Source organism: Lynx rufus, unplaced genomic scaffold (genome assembly GCF_022079265.1).
Source record: "Lynx rufus isolate CCGP_SWC_20201006 ecotype Redwood Valley unplaced genomic scaffold, mLynRuf1.p SCAF_4, whole genome shotgun sequence".
NCBI lineage: Eukaryota > Metazoa > Chordata > Mammalia > Carnivora > Felidae > Lynx > Lynx rufus.
In genome coordinates, this window is record NW_025814856.1 from 162,093,246 (window position 1) to 162,112,539 (window position 19,294).

At 46.2% G+C, this 19,294-nt stretch overlaps 1 protein-coding gene across 1 annotated transcript in view; it reads left to right on the forward strand.

Annotated features, from left to right (window-relative positions):
- The window catches only part of CNTNAP2 (contactin associated protein 2), a 1,378,773-nt gene that overhangs the window by 1,344,352 nt on the left and 15,127 nt on the right, over window positions 1-19,294 (forward strand). Inside the window, exon 22 of the mRNA XM_047095265.1 lies at window positions 6,632-6,871. Coding sequence (XP_046951221.1) covers window positions 6,632-6,871 — 240 coding nt within the window. The remainder of the gene's footprint in view (window positions 1-6,631; window positions 6,872-19,294) is intronic.

Consider the following 19,294-nt stretch of genomic DNA (forward strand, 5'->3'; position numbering starts at 1 on the left):
GGGAAGAACATATTCCTCGCCCTATGATCGCATGTTACTTAATATCCAGCCCTTGAATGACCTAAGGGCACCCCCCAGTGCCACCCGTGGGAAAATTCCCCCAGGAGCAGAGGGAGGGAATAGAGGGGACAGTGCCCCATGGCCAGCTGCACCTGAGTCTCTGGAGAGCAAAGGTTAGCTCCGTGGGCTGGCACCCGGGTCTGCCCTCTCTGTCCCTCCCACAGATTCTGAAAAGTCGACTCTCCAGCCCCTAACACAGTGATGGGCAGTCTTGTGTTAGAGACCCCTCATCAAAAGTTTTCATTCGAGGAGGGCACCTGAGTGGCTCCGTTAAGCATCCAACTTTGGCTCAGGTCATAATCTCACGGGTCATGGGTCGAGCCCCGCATCCAGGTCTGTGCTGACAGCTCAGAGCCTGGAGCCTGCTTCAGATTCTGCGTCTCCTTCTCTCCGCCCCACCCCCACTCGCACTCTGTCTCTCTCTCAAAACTAAATAAAACATTTTTTTAAAAAAAGCTTTAAACCGGGTCTCGCTGACATTCTAACATCTTTTGGCCCTCTTTCATAAAAAGTAAAAACATTGAGTTTCACAGGGGTAGTTCGTCACATCCCATCCTTACCCCCACCAAAAAGAATATTGAGAGGAAATTCTAGAAAGTGTAAAACAGAACAAAACGCAGCTGATGAATAGGGCCCCATGGGCACACAAGAATAGACAGATGAGTTTAGTCTCTAAGGAAGATGAGAGCTGTCACTGGAGGAGTTGGCATCTGGATGTCCAGTCACGGAGGCCGTGTCCACAGTCGTCCGCAAGGTCCCCGCACGGTTCTGCCATCAGTGGGGCCGGCTGTGGCTGGTTCCGGTGCCCCGTCCCCCTCTCCTCTCTCGCCACACCGTTTGGTATTCAGCAGCTGAAGACGGGAAGCCGGGAGGCACGTAATGCCACCATCAAGCTGGCACATGTCCTCGCTGCCTCGTGCTCCTTTCATCGTAAGGTTTTACCTGGAATTGGGTCATGTTTTTAGTGGGCTATTTTCAATAACCCACATCATTAATGTAAGATATTCAAGTAAAGATATCATTAACCCAATCATTGATGTAAGATATTAAAGTACTAATTACAGCTTGAGGGCATAACTTCAGAAGTGCCTGTACCGCATTTCTATGATTTGCATTCTTTAAAGCAGGTGCCCCCCCCCCACCGCCTTGATGCCTTGGCCGAGAAGACTCCATGGGGAGAGTAGTTTCTTATGGTGAATCGAGCTGTGGTATGTGATTCAGCGTGCGACCCGTTCAGTCGGTTTTACAGATTAACGTAATTCACCTGTAATGAGCTCAAACACACCAAAGCAATAATAGCTTTACTATCATGTGTTAGATGCTCTTAAGAAAGATGGATTTTTATCCCAGAGAAGCATCTACAGAACTTACCGGTGCCTTAATTGATGCTGGCAACGTTTTGACATCAGTTCATTGCATTTTTTAAAACTTTATTACTGGCTAAGTTGCTAATGAAACATGGTCTTAGAGCGGTCTCTAATAGCCGTTAAAAAAAAAAAATTTCTTTTAACTTCACTTTCACAATTTATAGAGTCCCTGACTAGAAATGCCAAAATCCAAGTAAATATAAAAACAACATGATATGGTCTGTGTTTTGCGTTTTTTTTTTTTTGAGAGAGAGCGAAATTGAGAATAAAATATCTGACTTCTCTGTGTATGAAACGTACATGTTCATTCGTTAGCCTTAACTTCTCGATGCCTCAGTTTCCTCGTCTGGGAAGAGGGGATAATCTCGCTCCAAGGGTTGCTGGGAGACCGTGTGACATGCCCAACACAGTACCTCACGTGTGTGCCATTTCGGGCCCACAGTACAAACTGTTCATGTTACAATTATCCCGCGGCCCAGAGTGGGAACCTCCTGAACCTGAAGACTCCAGAGCGGAATGGGTCTCCGCCAACCTCAACTAGACTTGGAACGCCATCCGAGTTGGAAATGTTGGTGCTGCTCTCCTGGGCGTCCGAACTCTTGTTTCTGTGACCCAGTCGCCTTTCGGGCAAGGAAAACGGTTGAAACACTGGGGATTTTCCCCGAAAGGGAGCAAACTCGGGAAGAGGAAAAGCCACAGGAGTGAGCCAGCAAAGTGCAGGAGCCCTGAGGAGAGGAGAAAGCCCCAGTTCACCCCCAGGCCTCGTGCTTGCAGCCCAGCCCCCACCCTGCGCCCACCCCGCTGACCACGTTCACTGGCCGCTCACAGCTCCTTCCCACCGTCCGGGGGTCCCTGATCCACCACCTACACCCCTTTCCTGGGACCCCCTCTGGCCATCTGCCTTGTGTCTGTTATCTCAGAGCGAGACATTCAGGAGAGGACCTGTCTTTAAGAAATGGGGACCCCGGGGCCCCTGGGTGGCTCAGTCCCTAAGCGTCCGGCTTCGACTCAGGTCATGATCTCATGGTTCGTGAGTTCGAGCCCCGCATCGGGCTCCGTGCTGACAGCGGGGAGGCTGCTTGGGATGCTCTCTCTCCCTCTGTCTCCGCCCCTCCCCCCCGCTCATGCTCCCTCTCGCTCTCTCAAAAAAAAAAAAGAGATGGGCACCCCCTATTAAACTGGGAGCCTTCAGGCAGATATGGCTTTGAAAGCGCTCATTTTCCGTGTGTGATAGGGAAGCTCGCCCTACGTCAAGTTCAGAAAGCCATGTGAGCTGTGTGGGACTCTGTGAAGTAAAGCTTGAGTCAGAAGTTCATTACCCACATCTCCAGCAGAGGCAACAGAATCAAAACTGATTCACTACAGATGATCTCACGGCTTAGCAAAGGGCAAGAGAGCGCTGGTGACAGACGAGACGCTTACCCACATCCACGGCCTGACCCTGTCTCAGCCCGATGGCAAAGAGAAGGACGCCTGTCTTAGGAGTTTGCAGCCCTGGGGGGCCCACAGGACCGCTTACTTGCTCAGTGCATGCACTGCACTGCCACTGGAACCACCTTTCTAACACTGTTCCCATCACGGTCCTCGGCAGCTTCAACCACGGAGTCTCCGCCTTAAATACGGGCATCTTCACATGGCATTCAAGGCTCTTCCCAATATGGCCCTGAGCTCTGAGCGCATCACGCTCCCACCAGTACCAGAACATAGCTAACCCCCCTGACACACTCGACCTGGAGTTCTCTTTCCTTTTATTCTCAAAACCTACTTCTAAACGAGACAAGCGTTGGTGAAGGTGTGGAGAAATTGGCGGGAACGTAGAATGGTGCCACCGCCATGGCGGTTCCTCAAAACCTAGAAGGAGAACAACGACCCTGTGATCCAGTAGTCTCGCTTCCGGTGTGTGTATATGCCCGAGAGAAATCAGGATCACGAAGAGATATCTGCACTCCCGTGTTCATTGCAGCATTGTTTACTGTAACAATAACTTGAAAACCAGGTGGGGCGCCTGGGTGGCTCAGTCGGTTAAGCATCCGACTTCGGCTCGGGTCATGATCTCACAGTTTGTGGGTTCGAGCCCCGTGTTGGGCTCCATGCTGACAGCTCAGAGCCTGGAGCCTGTTTCAGATTCTGTGTGTGTGTGTGTGTGTGTGTGTGTGTGTGTGTGTGTGTCTCCCTCCCACTGCTTGTGCTCTGTCTCTCTCTCTCTGTCTCTCAAAAATAAATAAATGTTAAAAAAAAACTTTAAAATAATTTAAGTGTCCAACGATGGATGAATGGATAAACAAAGTGTAGCATACTCTACAGCCTTCAAAAAGAAGGAAATCCTGCCATTTGCTGCAACATGGATGAACTCGGAGGACAGTACACTCAGTGAAATAAGCCAGGCACAGAACAAACTACATGATCCCACGTGTATCGGGAAATCTAAACTAGTCAAACTCCCAGAAGCAGAGAGAGTACAATGCTGGTCACCAAAGGGGCTGCAGGGTGTTGGTCAAAGGGCACATTATTTTCACTTATGCAATCGAATGCAAGAGAGCTGCCACCCAGCACAGTGCCCAGGGTTCACGATATTGTATGGCATACTTCCAAATGCATTCGGGGGTAGACTTCCTGTTAAAGCATCCTTACCACAAAACAAAAACAAAACCCACCCTCGTGTTACCTCTCCCGAAGTGCTATCCAGAGCCCCGTGTAAACTGGCTTCCCAGGCTTACCATAGACTTTGATAATTTTGCCAAATACATGGTTTGCTTCTCAGCTCAGAAAATCACAGTGTCCCAGAGGCTCTGGTGCCCGTCTGCGTGCCTCCCTAGCCCCGTACGCCTCAGTTTTCTCATACTTTCCATAGGGATAGTAATGCTCCCTTTTCCATAGAGTTGTTCTAGGAATTAAATGTCTAATTTGTATAAAATATCTAGCATTTGTATAAAGCATATGGTTATAAAGGTTCAGTAAACGTTAACTCTTGTTATTATGCAGCATTTGTTCAGTTGTATCGCTTTGTTATTTGCATGTTTTCCCAGCTAGGTTGGGAGCTACTTACGGTCAACTTCTGTATTTATCTCTGTCTTCCTGCTCCTGTGGCCAGGCAGTGAGTACATGCAATGAATTGAATTGAATTGAATTGAATTGAATTGAGGTCTCACCAGATGGTAGGAGCTACCAGCCCCCAAATTCTTCCTTCTGAAGCCCTACTCCAAGGCTGGACAGGCTAACATGAATTCTCCATCTATGGACGAAAAGCAGCAGATGGGACCGATGGAACTTGGGTTCCACCACCAAGCAGCCATTGTTCTGGTGCCTCGACCACAGATGTTAGCCAAATAGGAATTTGGGAAAGCAAGGAGCGGAGGTCTCCCTTCCAATCTGGGAACAGAGAGTTACCCTGCGTCTCCTTGGTCTGGGGATGTTTCAAGGGAGGCAGATCACTAGAAGGAGGGGATAGAAACCAAATATATGAGCTCTTTTCCTGGAAGGCAAGTTGGTGAACCTAGAACAAGGAATTCTGATATCAGACCGGGAGACAAAGAATCAATCAATGAATTCATCCAGTGAATCAATGAACTCATCCATCCAATAAGCCTGCAATTATCGACAAGAAAGCAGAGGAGGAAGAAGAGAACAGCCAGCAAGGGATCAGTGGGACCAGAGCCTCTTTCTGGTCATCAGGGGAACCCTTAGGAGACATCCTGAGTGTGGGAATTTTGTTTACAGTCCCAGGTACCTTCTGCCTCCCCCTGCTAATTGAATCATGGTCTAGCTCAGAATCACAGGCTGAAATTGACTGCAGGAGGAAAATATGGAGAACGGTTCATTAAAATCTCTTTACGGACTTGTCTAAGTAAGCCCCTTTTGGAAGTACCACTCTCCGTTGGACTAGGACAGGTCAGCCCTTGAACCAATTCTTTAACATGATGAATAATCAGTACATCCCCTTCTGCCTCCAGCGCCTAGAAGCTCCCTTCTCTACTGATTTATTCTTTCATTGACGGGAAGTAAATGTTTATACAAGACTGCTTCACCTGGGTTCCTTCCCCAGTAAGAGACATCACCTGCTCCGAATTCAACTTTTTAAAGAAGTAGGTGGCCTTCTGTTTCCCCAAGTCGGTGTTTTTCACAGCTCCACCGGAAGGGTAAATGTCTCACATCCTTGTTCCTGGTGGTAAAAGACAGTCGGCGGGTTGGCATAACATCCCGTCCGGAACACAAGTTGCTCTGTTCTTCTCTGAGGGTGCATTTGCCCACCACCTGGGTTGGTCACGCTATGCCATCAGTGTCTGTGCCCGTGGTTCTCAAGCCTTAGCGGGCTGCAGAGGCACCTGGAGGGCTTGTGAAAGCCCAGATTGCCAGCCCCCACCCCCCACCACCCGGCATTTCTAACAAGTTCCCAATCTGCTACACAGATTGTAAAACTCAGGGCAGAGGGTGGAAGAGACACTTGCTTTTACTGATCTAACTGGTAAGACAACGTGTGGTTACATTAATTGAAACAGTACATTGGAAATGCCTTTGTTCGATTCCCCTCTGATTTGAATGTTAGTTTAGGAAGACGTTAAGCACACAGAGCGGGGGAAGGTAGCGATTCTTAAGTGCGTGTGTTTATTTGTGACTTGAGTCGGGAAAGTTTCCTGACTTCCAAAACATCCATCGGATACTAGCTGGGTTTCTATAAACCTCAGAATTCCGAGGGGATTGGACACTGAAGAAAGAAAACGCTCCGTTCTATAGGCTATGGGAACTTTTTTTTTTTTTTTAATAAAGGATTCTGAAGAAGAAGAAGAAAATAAGAAAGAGGTACAAAACAGAACCATAATTCACCAGGAGGGCTGAGCAGGGAGCCTTGTTCAATATATGTAAGAGGGAAAAGAGAAGGAGAAAAATCAATCAGAACCACGTGAGTGTTGTTAGTTCTAACAATACCACAGGTATCCAGAAGGCAATTATATGTGCATTTTATTGTAACAAATAGAGTCGTATTCTCCTCACCCTACACAATCTCTGGCAACGCAGAGGTTCTTTTACAGAGAAGTCTCCAGCCCTGAACCTTGCCGAGTCATTAATATTTCATCTGAAAGAATGTAACATCTCGCACTGAAACCTGAGAGTAAGGTTTGGACACAGGCATCAAAGGCGAGGATATTTTACCGCCGGAATACGGTGAGTGGGAGATGATTTTTATTTTCTCTTTCTTTATCTTTTAGAAACAGGGAAGATTGACCAAGAGATTCACAAATACAACACCCCGGGATTCACCGGCTGCCTCTCCAGAGTCCAGTTCAACCAGATTGCACCTCTCAAGGCGGCCTTGAGGCAGACCAACGCCTCCGCTCACGTCCACATTCAGGGCGAGCTGGTGGAGTCCAACTGTGGGGCCTCCCCGCTGACCCTCTCACCCATGTCGTCTGCCACCGACCCCTGGCACTTAGACCACTTGGATTCAGGTAAGGCAGGCTTGGCCAGGTTGCTTTATTTCCTTAAACCTCGGTTTCTTCATCTGCAAAATGGGGTTATAACAGAACCTCACTGGTGAGGTTGTTGGAGGATTAAGAGTGTGAAGGAATGGGTGAGCCAAGGAGTGCTTAGCACATAACCACGTGTGCAAAAGTTACCACCGTCAGCCTCGCTCGGAGCCAGAAGGAGATAAGGTAAGGCACGTGGGAGCTATTGACTCATTTAAGTGGAATTAGGAGATGCCTAAACCGAGGTCTGCGAGGTGACTGTCAGATGACCCGATGCGTCACTTCCCCTACTTACGCCTTTATGAGTCACTGCAGCCCCACAGTCCAAGGCCAGGGGGCAAGCTTTACCTAAAGCAACACAGAGATTCCTCTCCCGACCGTGTATCTATGTGCATAATCCCGTAGCCTTCCAGGTCCCAAGGGGTGCGTGTAAGCTTGCAAAACCCTGTGGATTTAGTCTCACTCCTGCAGGTGCCCAGACATGTAATTTGAAAGCACAGGCCTGCAATAAAAGGCAGCTCTTGGCTGCAAAATTAATTGGGAGGAACTTCACGGTCCCATGACACCGAGTGGTGGAGAGCCATAGGTCTTTGTTCTCTGCTCTACTCAGCCCGACCTTGGGTCCGTTGGATCACCTCTCCAAGCCTGTACTTTGTCACCATGAGGTGAAGAGTGGGGTGCGATCTCCACAGCACCTCCACATAAGAGCCCGTGGGTGTCCGAAGCAACGTGTAATGTTCCTCAAGCTAAAAACAGGAAGAGGACGGTGGAGGCAATGTGGCTGGAGGCCTGGGTTCCAGCACTATCACTGCCTCTCATTAGCAGGTTAAACATAGACATGTTTCCTCAGTTTCCTCGTGAATAAAATGGGAGTCATAAGAGGCACCTGGGTGGCTCAGTCAGTTAAGTGTCCGACTCTTGATTGGGGTTCAGGTCATGATCTCACGGTTCGTGGGATCGAGCCCCATGTTGGGCTCCACGCTGACAGCAAGGAGCCTGCTTGAGACTCTCTCTCCCTCTCTGCCCCTCCCCTGCTCATGTTCTCTCTCTCTCTGTCACCTGCTTGAGATTCTCTCTCCCTCTCTCTCTGCCCCTCCCCTGCTCGTGTTCTCTCCCTCTGTCTCAAAATAAATAAACATTTTTTAATGGAGATTATAAGACCCAGTTCACAGAATTCTACATGGGATGATATACTGAAAGCAGTTAAAATGGTTATAGACACATAGCGAGCTTTTAAAAAGTTAAGCGGCAATAATGTCGTTATCGTGTTAGACACGATTTGCCATGATGCTTGAATGTCCAGTAAAGGCTCCCAAATCCTCCCCAACCCTAACTTCTGATCCATAACTGTTCATCATGTAAACATCATGTGTTTGATTACTTTACGCATACTCCGGCCCGTACCCCGTATTTATCAGTTTCGGTGCCCTTCTCGTCACTGTGATTCCTTGCCGGGATTTGTGCCGCTAAACTTTACAAAGCTTTGAAAAAAGCCAAAATTGCCCCACTAGCAGAATAGCCAATTTACAGACGAAACAATCCTCTTTGTTCCTCGCACACGGATTCCTATAACATGATGAGGGGTGCTGTGTGCCAAGGGCACTTATAAAGAATTCTCTTTTATGACTGTCGTCAGGATTACGCAGCAGGCTGGTTTTTCCTCTTGGGCTGACCTGAACAAAAGAAAGCATTCCTAATGCCGAGAGAAGAAAAGGAGTGAAAATATGAGCTGAGAAAAGACCTATGTCAGGACCACAGAAGAACAGAGATTTCTCAGATAAATTCCTCCAGATGCCAGAGCGGACCAAGGCAACACAGGATCTTTGAAACGCTCAGGCTCTTAGGCTGCTACAGGTGCATGAGTCGTGAGCGTGTGTGGTCTAAGTCGGCTGCCAAGAGACCAGTTTCAAAAGCCTCTAGATGCTACTTTGGGCCGATAGGAGCTCACATTCAGTGCACTTTAATTAGTAAAGTGCCTGCTTTACGGTCTGAGAGATACAGTTGTAGGGGCCAGAGAGTTTGAGTTCATTTGTTGTTTAAAAATCACGCTTTCCACGGGACAGTCTCATTCTTTTTGACGGATATGATGAAAATGTGTGTAGGGAACGTTACTGCAACCCAGATGTCATGGTTGCACTATGTCGTCTAAGGTCCCTTGCGCAGAGAATTTCCACTGGCACTGGGGCACAGCTCTCCCCTGGTGTTGACCGGTCACTGCATGGATCTCATCAGCCACTTCCATGATTGGGGGAATGCTTTTAAAGGAGTATGTGTGTCTGTCTCATGAGCTTCATTAAAGGGACAGAAAACAGCTTATGACCTATGAGGCAGAAGGCTTATTTAGATAACAAGATTTGATTTCTTTTTTTCTTTTAGGTAAATGAGAGAGAATGGGGGTGGCGGGCTGAATAGGTAACAGAGAAAGACCCAGATAAGGAGAGGTTACTTAATAGCAGCCTCCAGTGGTGTAGTGTCAGAGAGGAAGACCTTTTCCTCTATTCTCTTACGTTCTGTCCACAGGGGCCTGCAAATTAAACTGATAAAAAGCAGATTAACAGGAGAAGAAATGTATTCGTATGCGTTCAGGGGCTTACAAGAGAAAAACTCAATAAATAGCTGAAGCCAGATACTTAAATACCTTACATAGTAGAGAAAAGGACTCTATAGGAATAACAAGTGGGTTTCTAAAAGAAAAAAAAAACAGGAGATAAGAAAGTGTGATAATGTTTGTTCATACAAATATGAATGGTCTTTCTGGCTTCTTCAAGGCCATAAAAGTCCCCTGGAGAGAGCACTTGTAGTAAGTTTACTCTCAGTCTCCTTCCTGGAAGTAAAAGCCACCCAGAAGAGAGAATGGCAGTCTCATTTCCCAGAAATTCCTACTTTTAGTCAGATAAAGGAAATTCCAAAAAGATTTCTTTCTATATCTGATGCATCCCAAATGTCCTCAGCTTCAAATCCTCTTTGTACCAACTCTGGGGTTCTAAGTGAGCCCCTATATCAGCAATTTGCCCCCTACTTTGGGGGGAGCCTTTTGCTTTCTTTCAGATGACCTTTCTTACTCTATTTCCACATGAATCTTCGCTGTCAGACATTCAGAAACGACAGTATATACACAAAACTACCATCACCACCTGTAAGTCGTGTGCTGCCCGAGTCTCCGTAGGTAACGAACAAGAGTGAAAGTGAGAGCTAATTAGCCCTGGTTTGAGAAAAAGGACACTCAGAAGTAGATTGATTCATCTAGAGCCTTAGAAAGTGTGGTCCTCCACCAGCCACATATTTCCCTGGAAGCTTGTTAGAAATGCAGAATCTGGGGCCCCTGGGGGCTCAGCTGGTTAAGCGTCTAACTTCGTCTCAGGTCATGATCTCACAGTTCGTGGGTTCAAGCCCCGGTTCGGGTTCTGTGCTGACAGCTCGGAGCCTGGAGCCTGCTTCGGATTCTGTGTCTCCCTCTTTCTCTGCCCCTCCCCTGGTATCTCTGTCTCTCTCTAAAATATAAAAACATTTTTAAAATTCTTAAAAAAAAAAAAAAAAACGAAAGAAATGCAGAATCCCAGGCCCCCACCTCAGCTGCACCAAATCAGCATCTACATTTTAGCAAGATTCCCAGGTGACTCATGCACATTAAAGTTTGAAGCACTTATCCGATGCAGCGGTTCTCGCTCTCAGATGCACCTTTGACTAACCTGGGCAGCTTTTAAAAATCCCGACATCCAAGCTGCACTCGTGACCAGTTAAGGCAAACACTCTGGAGGTTTGTATGAAGCCGTTACGTGGTGAAATCACAAATTAAAAGGCCGTAGTGGTAAGCTTACGAAAGGCTGGGTTCCTCTGACCATTTTGTTAGGAAGCTCACCAAGGCAGAGAAGTCCCATCGGCCTACTTACAACTGGAAAAATAGACTGAAGCCAAACAAACACGAAGCCCACCGAGTGGGGCCACAGTCCGTGGCTCTCACGTAAGTGCGTCATGATAGAAATGGCTGCACCCAGGAAGGGGCCTCAGTTTGAGGAAAATGTCAAATTATTTTTTCAGTGTTTTGAATGAGCTGGCAAACTTAATATGAAAAGATATGGCGGGGGGCGGAATGCTGCTTTAAAATAAAGTAGGTGCATTTATGGAGAATAGGGAGTCCTTAGGATTACAGGGATCTTAGTAACGAAGTAGGTCTACTCACTACATACTCACCCCAGGACATTTGCTTTGCAGAGACCTGGAAATCAGAATTCACAACCTCCACTCTTAGATCTTGTTTTCTTTCTGCTCTCTTACATTTCTTACATCTTCAATGATGCCAAATGACAGACCCAGCAAATGTGTTCCAAGGGATGCTGGCTTAATGCGATACGATCCTTTTTCTCTTCCATGACACGCTAAGCTATCCATTCCCTCTGTAAAGCCTTTTGGGGCTCTGTCACTGTTTTCCTAAGTGAGGGACGTTTATGGTTGGTCAGGCTGTGCACTGCAAAACTCTAAGGGATGCCATTTGCATTGCAGTCTGTGGCTCCTGGAGCAGTGCAACATGGGGGCCTCGATAGGGGGTCGCTAGATCCTTACGGGAAGAAAAGAGACAAGGCGTTATACAACATAGTGTTGTTTCCTGTTCACTTCTCTTTCAGGCCTTCTAATGTCGTCAAAGAGAAAGTCTCCGTGTAGCTCTAGGCCTGCCACCCTTGCTAATAAAAAAAGACCAGGCTCGACAGGCAATGGAATTACTTGGTAGGGATATAAAGTGTAATCAGTGCATTTACTCATATAAGAAATTGGGTCAATTTAGGGGCATCTCAGTGGCTCATTCGAAGTGTCCAACTTTGGCTCAGGTCATGACCTCATGGTTCGTGAGTTCAAGCCCCACGTCGGGCTGTCTGCTGGCAGCTCAGAGCCTGGAGCCTGCTTCAGATTCTGTGTCTCCCTCTCTCTCAAAAAGAAAGAAAGAAAAAGAAAGAAAGAAAGAAAAAGGAAGGAAGGAAGGAAGGAAGGAAGGAAGGAAGGAAGGAAGGAAGGAAGGAAGGAAATGAATAAACATTAAAAAAAGAAATGGGGTCAATTTAGTGAAAATAAGCAAATAAATAATAGGTTTTACACGGATTTGGCAAAAACAAAAAGGTGAAGCTGGTTCCCACGTGATTGGAGTTTTCTGGAAAACACTGGACAGTTATAACAGCACCGTCACAAACACAAGGGCCTAGTATGGGGCTGGTCGAGTGTAGTTTTTAAAGAGGAAAATAGCAAACAAAATGATGTTGATTTTATTTAAACCGATTCTGTATCAGAAGCATCCACTCGATCTTTTTCCTGCCCAGTTTCCCCCCCTCTGATAACAGGTATAGTCTGTTTCTAAAGCACATCATTATGGTTGTTAGAATATTTTTTTAGAACAGTGGTTGCAAGGTAGAAAAAACAAACCCTAGCTCTGGGCTGCAATTTATTTAAAGGTCACAGAGCACCAGAAAATTGCTGTGATTCACCTCTCAGAATTACGGGCTCGGTTTTTTCTCTTGGTCACATTCACAGAATCTCATTTCCTTAAAATGGCACGGATTTGCCCGCAGAAAGACAACTGCAGATGGCAGGGCGCATTCTGCAAACTACAAAAACAAAACAAACACCAGAAAAAAACAAATCCAGGAGTCTGATGCCATAAATTTCCACACTAAGTTAACGACTCCAAACTGCGCGTCGAGCTGCTTCATGACGCGTGCATCTCAAGTGTTGGGGCGTTTTATCCCATTCACGACATTGGGTACCAAATACATCAGGACCAAAGGCCACAACGGGGGCTCTTTTGTAAAATATTAACTTAGAGGGGCCCCGGGTGGCTCGGTCGGTTGGGTAAGGTCCTTGCGGTGGCTCAGTATAGCAGCCCCTTGCCTGTCAGATCCCAGAATACGGCTCCCCAAGCACTGGCCAGGAAGTCTGAGGTTGCAACCCTCAAAGGTATTTTAGCACTGGACAGAGCAAGGTGATTTCTAAAGGCGCCCCGCCTCTACTGCCATGAGTTTTAATGACTCGGTTTCCTGTCTATATTCCAAATGTCCTTTCCACCGTCTGAAGATAAAATATTTTTGTATCTTCATGGGCAAAGGAGTATGGATGTAGCGAACATTTTAAAGCTGCCTCTATCAGGGCGCCTGGGTGGCTCAGTCGGTTAAGCGTCCGACTTCGGCTCAGGTCATGATCTCACGGTCCATGAGTTCGAGCCCCGCGTCGGGCTCTGTGCTGACAGCTCGGAGCCTGGAGCCGGCTTCGGATTCTGGGTCTCCCTCTCTCTCTGCCCCTCCCCCACTCCTGCTCTGTCTCTCTCACTCTCAAAAATGGATAAATGTTTAAAAAAATTAAAAAAAATAAAGCTGCATCTATCTATTCGGTTTCCTCCATAATTACAAGCTGGTAGTTGGTTTTCTGTACCACCTGCAAGCACTTAAAATAATTGTTCCAGCTCTTATAATTACATCATAATCATTTCCGAGCAGATCCCTGTTTTCATCCTTACGCTAAGATTGCATGATTAATGCATTTAATCTCTGATACCTAATCTTTTTTATTACGTTTTGTGGGTTTTGTATCCTTCGGTGACCAAAACAGTACACGTTTATTCAAGTGCAAGGAATAATTATCACCCCCCTTTTTAAATGCGTGCTCTTCCTGCAAAGGGTCCAAATTGTCCTTTGCTGTAGAAGCCCCCAGCGTATTTATGTAAGCCTAAGTCACAGGCGATACCAGAGTTACCGATTTACAGTCACAGGGTCTTTGACGTTGTTCCCAACTTTTGTTTCCATAATGAATAGCTTTCTACACATGATTTCACTGGGTTGGGGGGATGCGTTTTTAATTTTGGTAGCTGTTCTATATCACCCTCCACAAGTACAGGACCTCCAATCCAGTCAGATATGGGTGTTTCCTTCCCCACACCCTCACCAACCCAGGACATGGGAATGCTCTTTTGAATTTTGCTCTATCTTATTTGAAAAAAAAAAAAAAGAATTTTAATTGTTTTAATTTGGGTTTCATTAATCACGAGAGAGACTAAGTCTCTTTGCGTATGTTAACGAGTCACTCATGGTTATTTTGCTGTGGCCTGTTTCCATTCTTTGACCAAAGAATTATTTACATATTTATATCCTTTCCTCTTTGCTTGCTGGTCATTTCCTACTTGGCTTACAAGAATCCTTTATGTGTTGAGTAAATTGGTATTTTACGACATGGTTGGATGATTTCCTAGTGTGATCTCTAGTTTTTGAGTGTATGAGGGTTTCTTTCCATGTAAATATTTTTAAATTTTAGAGGATGAAATACACAGTGTTTCGTGGCGTTTGGGTTTTATGTCATGCCCCCTCCATTCAGAAATTATTTTAATTATTTCACATATTTTTCTAATGGCTTTGTTTTATTTGTAAGATTTACACATTTAATCTGCCTCGAATTTATTTGGATGGAAGGAGGAAGGTAGGAATCCCACTTTATTTTTTTCCAGGTGGCCAGCCAGGTGTCCTGGCACTGTGGGTGAGCTCCCGTCCTCTCCCCTGCCTTTATCATAGTCACAATTGCCCTTTTTAATTTTAGTCTTTTAAGTTTATTTATTTTGAGAGAGAGAGAAAGAGCTTGCAGGCGGGGGAAGGGCAGGGAGAGAGGGAGAGAGAGAATCCCAGGCAGGCTCCGCACTGTCAGCACAGAGCCCGACAAGAGGCTCGAACTCACAAACTGTGAGATCATGGCCTGAGCCGAAATCAAGAGTCAGACACCTAACCGACCGAACCACCCAGGTGTCTGGACTCCCTGATCTATCGCGTTGATCTGACTCTTCATGAGACGGGAGCAAGTGGTGATGATGATTCAGCTTTTATACCCGTAGTTGATATTTCATAAGGTTGGTTTCCTTTTCATGCTTTTTTCAAAATTTTCCTATCCTTACACACTGATGCTTCCCACGTGATGTTAGAATTCCTGTCATTTCGTTGGGATTCTCTAGAATTTGATTGAGATTGAATTGTATGTGTAAAGTAATTGCAGGATAATTGACACCTATGCAAATAATATTTCCCTGCCCAGCAAGCAAATGTCTTTCCATTTATTGTCTTCCCTCCCCGTTATTCAATATTCATGTAGATATAACTTTAAAACATTTCCTGATAAACTTCTCAGTTGTTTCCCTTTTTTGTCAAGGCACAAAACCCAAAAGCAATTAAAAACAAAAACAAACACAGAAAAAAACCTCGTCTTAAGGTGAGTTACTTTGGCTCCAAATTACATCAGCAAAATTCTTCACAGCAGCACCCAGATGAATGTTTGATTAAATATAAGCGAGACGAAGTATGTGTACAACAAGGGCCATCTTAGAATCCTACCTGATGTGTAACCTATCATACACGTATTCACATTTTAAGGATTCTTGCTTGGGTAAGTCTTAGCAGAGTTGGGTGTTGAATGGTATCTAATGCCATTTCAACATCTATGGGCACGATCATGTTCTTGGATAAAGTAATGGGGTGAATTATAGCAATAGATCTCCAAATCGTGAACCGAGCGCTCATTCCTAGCATTAACCACATTCAGTCAGGGAGAGGCGTTGACTCAAGGTATAACTAAAGTAATTTTACTCACACTTCGTTTAGGTTAGTAGTTTGGTTTTTGTTTGTTTTTGACGTTAATAATTCTTGGGTGAAATATGTTTATAGCATCCTTTTACTTTTTGGCTGGGGGAGGAGGGTGCAGATATGGGTTTTATAAACTTATGCCAGCTTCATAAAAAGGAGCCATCCTGCAAGAAATGTGGGAGGTCTCTAGGAGAGCAGTCTCACACTGACCAGAAAGAAAACCTGGACCTCCCTGCTGCAACCGCAAAGGCTGAGGTCTGCCAACAACAAGAACGAGCTTGGAAACAAATGTTTCTTTAGAGCTTCCTGACAAGAACTCAGCCTTGGCGACATCAGATTTCAGTCTTGTGATCCCTAGCCACACCATACTGGGTTTGTCCATTACCCTCCAACTCGCGGAGTAACAAACAAGTGTCATCCAAACTTAAATTGAACTAAGAATCCCCTGGGGAAATTGATGAGTAAGGTTGAGTTGGGCAGAGATGGGTTTGAGAGCCTGCTTTTCTGACAAGCCCCCAGGTGATGCCGATGCTTTGGGTCCAAGGACCTCACTGTCTGTGGCAAGGATATAAATAGCCTTGGCGCGTCCCCTGTACCTTGTAAGTTTAATAGACTCACTCCCGGGGCACCTGGGTGGCTCAGTTGGTTAAGTGTGCGGCTCAGGTCATGATCTCACGGTTCGTGAGTTCGAGCCCCGCATCGGGCTCTGTGCTGACAGCTCGGAGCCTGGAGCCTGCTTCAGATTCCGTCTCCCTCTCTCTCTGCCCCTCCCCTGCTAACGCTCTCTCTCTCTCTCAAAAATGAATAAACGTTAAAAAAAATTTTTTAATAGACTTAACCCGTAAAACCAATGGAGCCTACTGGCTTGTTCTCGTTTGTTTTTTAGTGGGCATACCTCTTTGACAACCCCCAATTTCCTTTATGATAATTGGTTTCATTAGATTTGCTTTCTCATCTATAATAATTTCTGTTATATTGTACTCTTCCAGAAATTTGTGCTTTTAATCTAGGTTTTCAAATTCATTTCCATAGAGTGGAACAAAATAAGTTTTTATAATTAATATCCATTCTCCAGAAACTTTCTTAGTCAAATATCTTACACTAGGTTTAGGTTTCTCCCCTTTTCTTCTTAGAGTATCTGACTTTTTTTTTCTCAAAGAACCAGCTCTGGATTTATTTATTCTATCATGTTTCTATTTTCTTTTCCCAGATGCTTTTATCTTGACTTCTTTGAGTATATATCCACTGCTCTTTAACTTTGTGATTTGAATGTTCAGTGATCTCATTTTCATCACTGGCGTGTGTATGACATCCTCTCACAGAGAAATGTGAACCAAAGTTAACAAATCTAAGGTCCAAGCCCAGGGCTCACTCTTGACCGCACCTCCCAGATGGCAGATTCCAGATGCAGTGTCTTGGCATGAATACTTTTAACCAAGGCACCTGAGAAGCCTCGAGAGCCCACACAGCCTTTCCAAGTCACTGCAAGAACAGAGCTGGCGGGCTTGTGCTTTGCAAAGCCATGGGGGCCGTGGTGAAGATATGAGGGACGTAGGTGGCTCAGGTGTGGGCAGCAGGGTGCTACCCCCTTTCAGCCTCACCCCTGCACACCGTCCCCTCCTCACACCTGCTACTTCCTAGTGGCTCCCACGCCTGACAGGGGCAGAGGGCTGCCTTCCCCCAAAGCTTCCATTCTTTCCTAACCGGGACTCTCTAACTTTCTAGAACTCCACTGGGGAAAAATCCGAAGGGGCTCAAACCTCCAGCTTTGGGACAACGTGTAAGGCCCTTCTTTCCTGCCTCACGGGGACTTCTTTCAGTCCGGTTTTCCCCTGCCTCTCTTGCTGTCTTCCTTTCCCCTCGTCCCTCGCAACAGATTTGAAAGCCAAGAAGGTTAGGATTCTGTTGTTCTCTGTGCTCTGCACGCCCCCCCCCCGACCCCGATCCCATCATACCTGGCCCCATCCTTGGAGCCCCGCCTCTCCCAGATCTGTCCCTGGCTGTCCTCACTCAGGGCCAGGAAGGGCAGAGGAGTACCCAACACGTTGCTATGGTGACTTCTCCGTGGACCACAGAACCACAGACTCTGGTGGGTGCCACTCTCCATTTTTGCCTCATTCTCATGTCGTAGCAATGTTACGAGACGCCCACAGAAGTGAAGCAGGTTTGACTTCCGTGTGGTCCGGGGATGTCTGAGTCTGACCTTGGTTCCAGGAGCCACCCGTCTGAAGCCTCCTCCTACTGTGCTGTGTCTTTGAACATCCATGCATATCCCTTGGAGGCATTCAGGGGAGCTCAGCATCTTCCAGATGAATCCAGCATTGCTTCCTTTACTGACTCTGTCACTCAGAAAGACTGTTTTGTCAGAATCCCTGGGTGTGAATCCTCCCGAGGGAATCCCTGCCAGTCGCCCCCCCCCCACCCCCCGGAAAGGCTAATTCTACCTTTGCTGGCAAATCTGGGGCTTTGTGTCCTTGCCTCTGATTTCGAAAGTCACAGAAACGTTACCCAGATGAAGTGTTTGACCCAATGCCATCCGCTCTTCAGGGGAAAGTCCCTCTGAACACGGCCAACAAACAGGCGACAAGTCGTTTCGCTCGTTTGGAGAGATCTTTGGTGGATTCCCCAGGCTCTGCACAGACTACTCAGAAATGTCTAAAGACCCAGGGGGATTCTCGATTCTGCGGCTGAGTTTCCTCCAGAGGGTAACCCCGGAAGGCTTCGGGGAAAAAAGTAAAATCAACTTTACGTTAAAATGTGCATAAAAATCCAGATGAATGTGGTTGCAATTATTTTCAACCTAGGGACGGACACAGGTTGCTCTGAAACTTCCCGCTTAGAAAGGCTAAAGGCGATTTTCGAGAAATTACTTGGGAATTTTAACTTTTAGAAGACTGGAAAGGATAAAGACAGAAATGATAGCTTCGATTTGTGAGCGACTTTAACGCTTCAGTGTCTGGTTTTGTTCTATCCTCACAGCGGCCCTATGTGGTATGTGTGGACGGTATTAGCCACATTTTCGTAAAGATAAGAAAAACCAGGGCCCCTGGGTGGCTCGATCGGTTAAGCATCTGACTCGTGATTTCAGCTCCGGTCATGATCTTGGGGTCCGTGAGTTCAAGCCCCGCCTCAGGCTCTTTGCTGACGGTGTGGAAACTGCTTGGGATTCTCCCTCTCCCTCTCTCTCTGCCTTTCCCCTGCACGTGCACGCATGGGCACACACATTCTCTCTCTCTCTCTCTCTCTCTCTCTCTCTCAAAATAAATAAACATTAAAAAAAAGATAAGGAAATCGACTCACAAAATTAATGCATTCATTCTGTCAATGAACAAACACCTCAGTGGCTGCAACTCAGCTCTGGCTGCACATTAGCATCACCGGGGCAGTTTTTTAAAACTCCCGATGCCTGTTCCCCATCCCTGAGAGATTCCTCATGTGCAGTCAGGACTGAGCCAGCGGCCCCAGTGTTTACAGCACCTCGCCCAAAACTATACAGAGAATAGCATGATCGGGTCTCAAATTCAGGTATACCCCATTTTTCCTTCCTCTCAATAGAAACTTTAAACTTTAAAAGAATTTCAGTCCCTATTCAGAGTTGTGTTCCTCCCTTCTGACATCTCTTAAATATAATGCAGGAGTCTGAAATAATAACTGTGTCCCTAGAGGCGAAATCCCCGCTGCAAAATACACCTTCCTTTTTCTTTTTCTTTTTTTTCCCCCCCGCTTTCTCTTTTTCGATGTGGAAGAAATCATACCGAAGACTGCTAGAGCCAATTAAGTATTTTTTCACACTCTGTTGACCCAAAAG